This window comes from Prenolepis imparis, unplaced genomic scaffold (assembly GCF_030444845.1).
Source record: "Prenolepis imparis isolate NDT839.2.m4 unplaced genomic scaffold, iyPreImpa1.0 SCAF_8, whole genome shotgun sequence".
Lineage (NCBI taxonomy): Eukaryota > Metazoa > Arthropoda > Insecta > Hymenoptera > Formicidae > Prenolepis > Prenolepis imparis.
The window spans coordinates 16117086-16129691 of record NW_028141166.1 but is presented as its reverse complement, the minus strand read 5'-3'; the positions used below and the strand labels follow the sequence as shown (position 1 = coordinate 16129691).

Genomic DNA, 12606 nt, shown 5'->3' with positions numbered 1-12606 from the left:
GATAAACAGATTGATTTATTAAGATAAGTACTTAATAAATCTCATATCTCTCATTTAATATATAGCATGTTTTACAGATAATACTTACATTTATTGCTGACTTTATTTATGACTTCTGATCTTCCTTATCATTATTTCTTAATATTACATATCGTCTCGTTTGATATATTCAGCACTCAAATGAATACGCAGTACCTACTATTAATTAGATAGCTTTTTTTTACATATTAGTTTTCTAAGAAAAGATATGTTTTTTATTTTTTTATCATCTATTATACACGTGAATTCTCCAACGTAACGAAGCAGAGAAATCCTTTCATATACAATCGTAGCGCAGGTCAGATTCGTGATCTTCATTACTATGCGGTGGCTATTATTTCGTATCAGAGCATCGCCGGTTTGCGACGCAAAGTTTCCGACATTGTCTGAGTAGTTTATGAATACCGCGACGGTGAGAGAGATGATTGCGAGGGAAGACTATTGGGTTGGGAGGAAGGACGGTTGAGGCGGGAGAGACGTTTATCAACCCTCTGTCGCCGACACGCGCATATACGCGCAGATATACATGCAGTCCGCTTCATATTCTCGCGACTCTCTTCCTGTCGCACTTTCCCTCGCACCCTTTGGTCCCTCTTTCGACCTTGCTCTCGAGCGCACTCGCGCGCGCGTTTAACCCGCCCAAGCCCTATAATTCAAACGTGGGAGACCCCTTTGACTGGTACTCGCATACCAGATATTACTTTTACACATGTGATACTGCTGCATCAGTTTCTGGAGACAAAGGCAGCGAATGTATGACAGCAGAGAATGGGGTATGTGTGGGTTGGTCGACGAAGTTCGCGCTTCAATTTCGCCGGAACCAGCGAGTAATTTTCTGCTTCTTCCTTTAGTGCTTTTCCCTCTTTTTTGTTAATCTCCCGGCTGGCTAGCTCCAGTCGGCTCTCTATTGTGAATAAGGTTAAATGTGATGAATCGCTCTATCGGCTTTATCAAGTCCACACATTCCACTTTGTATGTGGTTTTGATATTCAATTTTATTATCTCGGTTCTTTTTTATTTTTTTTTGTTATTGTTATAGAACTTCAAATTTGTATTTTAGCGTTATTAAGCAAAATTTCATACATTGTATTTATCAATTAATTACATTTAATGTAGCACATAGATGCTTGGTAAAAAAAGTTTCAATAATAAATATAATATTAAATTTTTGAAATAATAATTTGAAATATTGTACAAATATTCAAAAATATTTTTAATTTAATGCATTATAACATTTTAATTTTTCAATTATATTTTTTTAAATTGAAAATATTTAATTACAAGTTTTAAACACTTATAATAGTTTAAAAATATAAAAATAATTAAAATGTATATAATTCTTTGTTTAAATTATATTTTAGAGATTTGTAAATATGATTATAACAAATCATAGTATTTGTTTTATTAACTAACGTTTTATCAGTAATTTACTTAGCCGATATAATATCGCGTTTATCTTGAAATGAATAGGTTTACTGGAGTATTTTAGTCTTGGCATACTATGGCTAAATACTATATGTATATAGATTGTATTCAAGATGTGAAATATGAGCGGGGAAAGGGATGTTTTCCTATCTCAGCCTGGTATCACGATTGGAGACTTTGAGTAATGATATTGATATATTAGCTTATTTGATACTGAAATTGCCTATTACCTCCTACATTGAACAATATGTCGATCATCACGATGTTGTTATCGATGTTCCTGGGAAACTACTTACTATCTTATCGATTATCGTGGGTAGTATTTGTCCGCGTGAAGAAAATTGAATAAATGTCACGATAAAACCGCCAATAAAGTTCGCAGCTTGACGGCACTTTAAAGCATCGGGATTTAGCACTGAGTTATTTCATTTCTTGACAAATTTAAATCTTGATAGAAAAATCTTACAATTAAAGAATTAAAGAACAGAAAAAAGCATTAATTATTTGATAATTACTTTAATTTGATAATAATTTTAAGTTAATAAAGAAAGGAATATTTCGCGAGAGCGAAACAACATTGCTTTCACATAAATTGCGAAATCTAAAGCATAAATGCTTAAATCATTTGGTCAATAATTTAAAAACTTTTCTGCGACAAATGGTGGAAGGCAAAAAAACAATCGGCTCGGAGAACATGAAACAGACTTTTCGAGATATTCCACTTTACCGAGTTATGAGTGCGCGGTTCGAGAGGGTCGAAGAAGAAGAGAAAATTGCGTTAGGGTAGTACGAAGAGTCGTTTTATTCCGAGTCATCTTCTATCCTTGACCTGTACGTCGCCCAACCTTGTCGCCATATTTCACTCGTTGGTGCTCCTATTTTATACGTACGTTTGACTTTATTCGCTCTGGCTTTGTCTGTCAAGACTGGTTTCTTTGATTTGCATCTCAATGTTACTTTGAAAAATTATACAATGCTCTTGTATAAAATGCCCTCTATTATATTCTATTTTATTGCATTTATAATACATGCGAACGAATGCAACAAATGCCGCAATTACTTGCAAAAGATTATTCTGCGAAATCTCTCGAGATTTTTTATTAAAATTTTAATTGATAATGCAATTAGAAGTTTTTATACAATTTTCTAAAATGTAGTAATCTATAATATATTTATATAATATATTTAAGTGAAAAAAATGTATATACTCTTTTCAATTATGTATAATAACTTTTAAAGTTATTTTAAAAAGCTTGTTTTATATGTTTCTATATATTTTATATAAAATGCAAAATTAAATATGTAGAAGGAGAAAGTCATATACTTAAAAATTTTTAATTATCTCGGATTGTGTATCAGAATTATTATCGAAAATAAATCACAGACATTAATATTGAATGAGAATCGTAGTACATTACTACTTTAATATTTGATCGCAGTACAGAATTATTATTATTATTATTATTATTACAATATAAAGCAATGGCGTGACAAATATTCGATACGCTACCTCGTATCAAAGTTTATATACTATTTATACTCAGCATCTCTTGTGTTCTCGTGGTAGAATTTTAATTGTAAAACTGTTTCGATTGTTTCATAGCGACAATTATATGCAATTTTAATAAGCTGAATCATAAATTACAAATTTAAAAGTAAAACTGTGTGTGTATATGGAGTGCGTATATATACATATATAACGAACAATATTTAATAAAATATACGTTTCCTACGTTAAAATGCAAACTTGTTGTATCGTTTTGCGTTACTCCATGTAACGAATAATCTACGAAAAAATTTATGAAGAAGCAATACCAAAAATTTGGCGAGTCAATTTCGACGAATCACAATATTGATTCCACCAATTGTTTTAGAGAAATGTAGAACAAAAATAAACAATTGAAAGAGCACTTGATACTGCATAGCCAGCTATTTGTTCTAATGTGTCTTACTATTTTTCTCTTTTTTAAGTATGATTGTCACAATTAAATTGTTTATCGTTAGTAATAATGTTTGGCACATGTTCTTAAAACTACAACATTTAAAAGAATAAACAAGTGTGGTATTAAAGTTAAAGTAAATTTTTATTAATCTATAAAATATTTAAGTAAAGGTGCAAACTATCATTAAGAGTGTCAAAGTAGCAGTTGTAAAATTTCGATTCGAGATTGTAAGAAATTATTATCGTACTTTATCACAAATAATGTCAGAAATTAATTAAATTAATATAATTGACATTTTTTAATTAGATTCTATGTTATGCTTATTGTTAACAAAAAACATTATTTGTTTTAAAGAAAACGTATATAGATAATAATACAAATTAGAAAGATTAATAAGTAAGAGCATGATATTGATAGGATTAAAGAAGAATGAATTTATCTCACAAAGGCGAGTAAGGCGTAGACGAACGAAAAGTATAAGCTCAAATTAATAGGGGTCGATTTCAGTATCGGAGATGGCAAATCGCGGTAATTAATATCGCCATTTGTTCCACGTCACGTGCACGCTTCGCGCATACATATACATGTATAAATACACATATATGAATCGAGTGGCAGTGTGCGAACGTAGACAACGCGCGCGTATGTACACGCTAGGCACACGTTCGATCTAATTGAAAGACGAAATACATATCCCCGACTTCCCGAAGATATTAATTAGCTTTCGCGGTTCATCGGGCCGCTCTCCAGGTCCCCGGAATCGGGTGCATTTCACACGCAGCCACGCAATTTCGATGAGCGCGTTATGATTGCTCGTGTTATGGCTCGTTGGGATTAAATTGTCGCATTCGAGAATTTGTATGGTTCATTGACGCGTGCATTATTTGTAACGAGCGCATAATGTAAATCCAACATATGTGAATGACTTTGAAAGTGGAAGTTGACATAATATATGAATAAATTTAAGACACTATCTCGTATTGTACTCGTGAATTAAAAAAAGGGATTAAATGCATTTGTAATTCTATGATTATCTTAATATATTCTGAAAGTATAAATTAGCAAAAATAAAATGGAAAATTAAAGATGAGAAAGTAGAGATTGGCGATGCTTATCTACGCGCTGTTTAATAACTATTTTATTATATCATGATTTGACCTGCGATTACATTTGATCGGGCTCTTAATTGAATCTGTTGTTACGTTCTAATCTACTAATCTGCTGTATCACTGTTCTTGTGAAATCAAAATCGACATCTCTTGATAATTCCTATTGTGCGTTGAAACGCTGGACAATATAGTTCGCAAGTGCCAATTACCTGTTAGTAGTAGAAATGATCAAATATGATGAAAGATCTCAAGTCTTAATTTACTCTTTATTTAGATATAGCTATCCTTTATTTTTTATTTTTTATTGTATTGTATTACCTTTAATATAAATAAATGCGATACATTTTCATTAATAACTTTTCATTAATAGAAAGTCTATTTCGACATAAATATATTTTAGCTATGTTAAGGATATTTTTCAGTTTTTTATAGTACGTGAAAAGATGAAATATATTTGTAGATGAAATATATTTCACAATAATTTCTTAATATTTATTTTTAATTTTGTCATTTTGGCTTATGTATCAATCTGATGATAATTAATATGTTATAATTTATGCATTAATGAGATGGTAATTTTGTAGCATGCATAAGTGATATGACAAAAATATTGAACATGTTTTATAAAGTTTATCTTTGATAAACAATTTATTAAGTTTGCTGTGACTGTTAAATTTTGATGAAACTACATTTATGTCACGTCAGCCATATGTAATCCCTCCGAAATTCGCGCAATTACGCGCGCAAAATAATGATTTTCTGCTGTTTATTTCATGAAATATTATAAGTAACTGGAATAATATTGTAAATGTTGTTTAGCCACAACAAAGGTTAATTATTCGGTAGCTTAATGCATCCCATGAATTGGAATTACTTGGAGCAACGTAAATGATGATCATTTAGCTATATCTGAAATCAATGAGAATTATACACGGAGTCTCATTAAAACATTGATAAATCACAGTTATAAATCGGATAATTATATAATTTATTTAAAATATTAATAAGCGATGTGTTATTAACATTGCAATATTTCATATTATGTAATATTTTATTATTATAATTTTAATCAAATTTCATAAAATTTTAAAATACTTAATAATAATAGTTTTTTTTTTTGTTAACTTTTTCTTTTATCAAGTGCTTTAAAATCTAAAATAACGCTAAATAAAATTTAAAAATTACTTCATAAAATAGGCATACACCATAAGACATGCTCAACAACAATTCAATTTCCTTTTCTTTCTTTTTCGTTATTTGTTTCCATAAAATGGTTGACAGCACGCAAAACTGTCGCGTAGATTTACGTTGGCATTATTCTATAAAAGATGTTACGAAAGTTCAATTTGAGTTTAAATCTCTAAATATTCTCAAGATTTATTATATTGATAATATATTGATAATAACAAACTTAGAAGAATTGAATAATTTATAATTAGTATATTAAAATATTATATTTTTAATATTAATATTTCTATTATTATTATTATTATTCTATTACTATTTTTAATATTATCGAAAATATGATATACTGGCGTTATTTTAATTAGTTAGTGTATTAATTTTCAGAAACTCTAATGATTTGTATATCTAATTTAAATTATAGTTTCCAAATCATAAATAATTTTTTGTGAGTTTTAAAGAAAAATATATTGACGAACATATTATTTAGCATATGTTGTATATCTCTAAATCGTATATTTATATTATTTATATTATAAATAAAAAAATAAACAGGAAACAGAAAATAACACAAATTAATTTTTAAATGCAATGGAATCAAATAAAACTAAAATGTCGAATGTATATGATTCAAAAATTAAATTTTGTTTAAAATACACACACACACACACATTAAATAGGAATAAAAATTAGACTAAATAAAATAAATGTAAAAATAATAGAAGTAAGAAAATTTATATTATTTTAAGATATAGAAAATGTATTGTAAAGTTATGTATTGAGATTATGGGATTGAAGATTTTTACATTAAAAAGAAAGAGAAAAAGAGAGAATTATGTGAACATGTAAGAAACTACAAGAAGTCTATTGAGCATATTAAAATGTAGAATCCTTCATGTTTTTTATTATAACCTATAATTGAAGTAATTTATGTTAATCTAAGTCAACGAGGTCAAACATTATATAGTCTCTCATTTTGCATCGTAAAAGGAATTATTTTGTAACCTCATATAAGCAAAATGTAGAATAAAAGTTAACTATGCCATTAAAGAACATAATTATAAGTTGTAATGTTGCAATATGAAAATTTCTGTTGATAAATAACGAAAATTATAGTACAATACATCTTTATTTTATAAATAAATTTGCAATTATGATGGAGATTGTTTCAAGATGATTGTCTTTTAACTTGCATAATATTTTTTATTTAGTTATTTATAACTTTTGCTTTCCATGGAAAATACAATTTTATTAGAGTAATAACAACATTTTTAATTTGTACTTACAGGAAAATTTAAAGTATAGCCATTATTTAATCAATATACATATATACTGCTAACTTCTTACATCACTTATTATTTATTCTTTTGCAATAATAATTTCAGCGCACATAAAGTTTAAAAATATGGTTACTAATATAAAGTCATTTGTGACTAGCATGCAAAAGTATATTTAAAAGATTTAATTTTACTCCAAATTATAATATTCAAACTATGATAAACTATGATAGTATTTCACGGTTTTCGTTACTTTCAAATTTTTTATGTTAGGTGATATAATCTAATCAATTTTTCTTTTTCTATTTCTTAATTAAATTATTAATCTATATATTATTTTTGCATTAATAGTTTATTTATCATCAAATAATTATATTGCTTATATTGCTTTTTCGTTAACATTAATTTTGTTAACACGTCAATAATTGTATTATACAATATATAAAAATACAAATGCATTTATACATATTCTAAATGAAAACCTCTAATAATCTTTAATAAACCAATAATATAACATGATTTTTTTTATTAAAATAATGGGATAAAAAATTGAGAGAGATAATTTAAAATTAATTTTACGTTCTCCGTGATTGATTTTAATGTACTCACGGAGAGTGCAACTTTTTTCTATGTCTGTCATTCGTAATAGACTTCTTTTTCATTGTAGATTAAGTACATTAGATGTCTAATAAACCCCACTCGTCATACTTGGGCACTCTCTTTGCTAGAATTTTTTTATAAATCTCATTCTTATAACCCGGATTTGTATAACCATCCTTGTTCATGATCTCATCCAAATCTTTTACTTCACTCTTATCGACCAGTATCAGTGGCAATACCGTGAATGATGCTATCATTCCGTAGGTAGCCCTTTGTTTCATGGAAGTCTTCAACTCCTTCATGGTGGGTGGGTGCGTTTTGCAATCCAATTGTTTCATAGTCGCCGATAGAGTATTAAGGTACTCATTAATCAAAGTGTCCCTGTTATTCTCAATGACATCCGGGGAAGGACTTGTGCTGAGGAAGTAGAGAAGATCGAGCGCTGGCGACGCGTAGACGCATAGTTGAAAGTCCACCTGCAATATCAAACAAACTCTCTCGATCGATTGATCCCCAGAATGCCCGGCAATTGAATTGGAAATGAAATCCGTGCACGGGGAAAGAAGTGAGATTCCTGTTTAGGAAGTCGCGGCAGTCGAGAGTTTGCACGAGTGACACGGGCAGACAGGTGGCGGATGTACCTGAATTCGATCAAACTGAATTTATTGCATTATTCATAACGTGTTGTATCCTGAAGTATCGCATATTGTTGTCAACTCTTTAGCTTGATCAGTAAAGTCGATATCACGGTTTGTGTATGTGGAGACGATAATTGCAATTTACGCGCATTAATCGTGCTCTTTAGAAAAAAATTATTTGTTTTATATATAATTTTCTTTATTTCATTTAATTTTATATATTATCATACTTTAATGCAATTGTAATAAAAAAAAAAAAATTTTTTTTTAGTTAAAAAGAACACTGAACAATAATATATAGTTGCAGAATATGGAAAATTTTATATATGCTTACATATATATAATATTATAACTTAAATATCTCTAAATTATAAGAAAATGTATTTTCAAAGCGAATAGCGATTTCAAGCAATTTCAATGTTAAACAATATTTTTATTGTATTATGTAGATATAAATTTAATTTTTCATGAATTAATTCACGCAATCCTAAATCTTTAAGACATATAAGGGATAATAAATAATTAATGAGTGATGTTTAGGGAAAGTATGCGTGATCTTTTATGACATGGTGATACTTACAAAAATATGACCAATAGGTTTGCCATCATCGTTATATTTGAACATCATATTGTTCACCCAGCAATCACCGTGAGTGATAACGTTGAACTCATCTTCGGAAAGCTTGGATGTCTCTACTCCTTTTATATATATATGATCGGCCAATTTAGCAATTTTTTCCGCGTATCTACAAATGAAATTCATATAAATATGAAACTAATATTCAATATATTCTAAGCAGCGCAATTTATATTTATATAATTTATACTTATTATTTTGTTAATGTATTTGTTTAATACTTTTTCGCTTTGAATATTATTTTAATATATATTATATTTAATATTATATTATAAAATATTATTTTAGACATCATGGACGACAAAAATGCTATTGTTTGCATGCAAATCTTACTTTTTCATTTTTGGCCAGTTTGCCATTTCCTCTGCTAATTGTTTAACGCCCAAAGTGAAAAATCCTCCCATTTCTGGCGGATGTTCGGCGTTGAACATTCCTCTCAAATATATTTCTCTTGTTTTTGGTTCCTAAATATTAAGACATCTTGATTAGACGCCAAGAGATACATGTGTTGTGATAAAAGTTATAATAAAAGATATTGAATTTTTGTCACATTTTGAAACGTTAATCTTTGCCAGAAATTTTTGTTGAATTATTTGTTGAATATAGTTTAGAACTCCCATTTATCTATATAAAATCGTTCCGGTTAAATTTACAATTAAAATTAATATTTTGCGAATTTTAAAAATTCTAGCAATGCTTATTGTATAAAATAATATATATTTTTGTTTGTCATTATAGATCTATGCGAGATGTGACAAGCAATGCTTATCCAATCTCGCTAAATTCTCGATAAAACAAGATAATGAAGTAGATTAACATTTTTGTCTGCAGTATTAAAGTCTTTTTTTACTTAATATATTAATTAGTAAATATTTCTATAGCATATACAATTAAATAAAATATATTAAATATACATGATTCTGAGACTATAGTTTTATTGTATAAATTATATGTTTTATGGAATATATATACTAATGTGTATTATGTAAAGTTTTAAATTATTCTCGATTACTGCATGCATTTATCAGAATATAACAGAAGAAATCTTATAACAGTTTTAGAATATACATGATTTATGCATGATTTATGCAATGCAATGAAAGTGATTTTTCATATATCACTTGCATCGCTTTATATCACTTGCAAAAATGCTATTAACATGTATTCTATATAAAAGTGAATCTTTAATCATTGCAATAAAACGTTACTATTGACTTGTGGTGTTTTACCTTCTCGCATACGGCTACAGAAGTTGCGTGAAATCTGGCTAATCCGCGAATCGCTAATATGCAATGAGGTAGATCAAGACCAGCTTGACGACAGGCCATGCGAAAGCCAAGAGGCGCAAGGTCTTCTATCACTAAAAGAGTTGGATTGTCTCTTTGCACGTACATGCCTCTTCCACCCAAACGATACTTGGGCTCTAACAATTTGTTCATTTTGTCCAAGGTGTCTGTCATCATTAACATCTCTGTGTTAAAAATACGTGATGCAACAATCTGTAAGAAGGATTTATAAAAAATTGATAGCAAATAGAGAATTTTTATTTAATGTATTTGCAGTGTTAACCATTATAGAGGCTCGAGAACAAAAAGAGTTTTTCATAAAAGAAGTTTTAAAAAAAGTTTTTGTTTTTGCTTTAAAATGAACGAATGTCTTATTTTTTATTTATTTGCAATTTGCATAATTCTCAATTTTCAGTGCTTACACATAGGATTTCTCAATATTTGTGATGAAAAATCGATTCCAAACTAAATAATAAAATCTGTTATAATTTAATTTATTTATATTGTAGGTGATTATTGTATTTTTAATATGTATATATGTATCGCGCGATTATTATTGCCGATAGCAACTTAACGTTTTACCTTCGATTATCGTTTATTCGGTTAGTTTGTATATTCGTTTCTTTTCGTGTTTATACGTGACGACAGAGATTCGATCGAAAACAATAGATGTAAGCGTTCGTGTAGAAAATCAGAGGACGGGTTACTTGTCGCTTAGCGATTGCGGCTCGACATTGCAAGGAAGGGATAAATTTAGGGAACACAGTATAAATATCGGCGTTTTTGGATCGAGACACGCTCTCTTTTACGAAGAATAAGATCTCTCTCGTCACGGCGATAAGAAGAACCGAAGAATAGCACAGCGAGAATTAAAGCATTATAGACAAGGATTGATACCGAGCGACAGGAGCATAACGGCATTCTCGACATAATTACTTTCGCAATAAATAAACATACTCTCCTATTATTTAACGTTAGTCTGCTCACTCAATTATTTTGTGTCTCGTCCTCTACACGGCATATCTGTATACATTTACATTCCTTGAGAGAAAAACAATACCCGACCACAATATATTAAATGTATATATTTATAAAAAATAGAGACACTGTCAATAATTATCATTTCAAAACAAGTGGTAATCGATGGCCACGCGCGAGCGTTTGTAGATTATCTTGACACAGATAATTAAAAATTCAACAAACTCGTCGACCTTAGAAGCTCGTAAGAAACGAGCGCGTGTAAATATATTATACATATAATGCATACTCGAAATGAGTTTTATCTAATAATAATAGAAAATGCTTTATAACTCGGAAAAATAAATGGTTTTTGAAATACTATTGTACTTATTAAGAATTTTTTTATTGTTTTCGTGAGTATTATACTCCTAAAATTTAGTATCACTTTTTTAATGTAAATCTTGTATATATATATATATATATATATATATATATATATATATTATGTATAAATTAAACAAACTTACAAGATCCTTACGAACACCTTCAAGTGTAGGCTCGATTTTGACGATGACTGATTTTTTTTCCGTGACTTTACGGCCGCTTTGATCATGTGAATATTCGACATTAACCCTGAGCATGTCGCTGGTGTAGTTGTCACCCTTGTTCGTGGCTGGTTTCGAGAACATATCGATCACTTGGATCGAATTGTCGTTTTCCGACTTTTGCAAGGCCTTCTCCATGAAGCACAGATTCAGCCATGTCGGTGTCTCTAGGGCCATTTCTGAAATTGGAATTGGAATTGGAGAATTTTCCCGACAAATCATTGTTCTTCTCGCCGTGTCACGAAACGCGAAAACGATTCTTTACGATAACTTATTGTTCGCGGCAAGATTTATCACGTTTCCTTTCTTTCTAGCCAACTCGCTCCCTTTCCTTCCCCTTTCAACCCTCTTCCTTTCCCCCCTCATTCTAGCTTCCTTCGCCGTTTTTCGCTCGCTTTACCGTTTCTTTCTTCATGTCCGTCGATATTCAAGACGGGCATTCCCCTGCGTTTCAGATCGCTGTTTCAATTAAGAGCGTAATGGGACGCCGCTTTTCCCTTTTCCTTTTTGGCGAACGGCATACGTACGTACCGCGTCGAGATCCCGTCGAACGTGATCGAGTTGCGGTATTTGCGAGAAATTTACGACGCGTCTGGCGCGCCGCGATCGCGTACGTACTTGTGGCCGAATGACGTTGGCCATATTTCACCCTGATGAGTTTTCTCAGGTATGTTTTCCGCGGTTTCCTCACGATCAAATCTGTCTGCCATTAAAGATACTTGATAGCTGAGCTTATATAAAGGACCAATTTATATAACTTTAATGATATAGTTTCTAATAAACTAGAATTATAAACTTTATTAAAAATATATATCTTTTATAAATTAAATTTTAGAAACGAAATATATATATATATATTGCGTTTCTAAAATTTAATTTAGTACTCTGCGTTGATACCACTGCTT

General features: G+C 29.9%; 2 protein-coding genes across 8 annotated transcripts in view; one reads left to right on the top strand and one right to left on the bottom strand.

Annotated features, from left to right (window-relative positions):
- Positions 1–12606, top strand: part of LOC145939328 (protein amalgam) — a 296331-nt gene that overhangs the window by 129433 nt on the left and 154292 nt on the right. The window lies entirely within an intron of this gene.
- LOC145939400 (uncharacterized) overlaps positions 6972–12606 on the bottom strand; it is an 8680-nt gene continuing 3045 nt past the window's right edge. The window contains exons 1-6 of one of the 3 annotated variants that reach the window (XM_083043674.1): positions 12102–12239; positions 11624–11880; positions 10080–10349; positions 9184–9314; positions 8794–8959; positions 6972–8051 (exon numbers count right to left, since the gene is read on the bottom strand). In XM_083043674.1, the coding sequence (XP_082899800.1) occupies positions 7653–8051; positions 8794–8959; positions 9184–9314; positions 10080–10349; positions 11624–11880; positions 12102–12141 (1263 nt within the window). In that variant the 5' untranslated portion in view covers positions 12142–12239 and the 3' untranslated portion in view covers positions 6972–7652. Of the gene's footprint in view, positions 8052–8793; positions 8960–9183; positions 9315–10079; positions 10350–11623; positions 11881–12101; positions 12240–12606 lie in introns of those variants that run through there. The other 2 variants (XM_083043677.1, XM_083043675.1) reach the window with 2 other exon arrangements.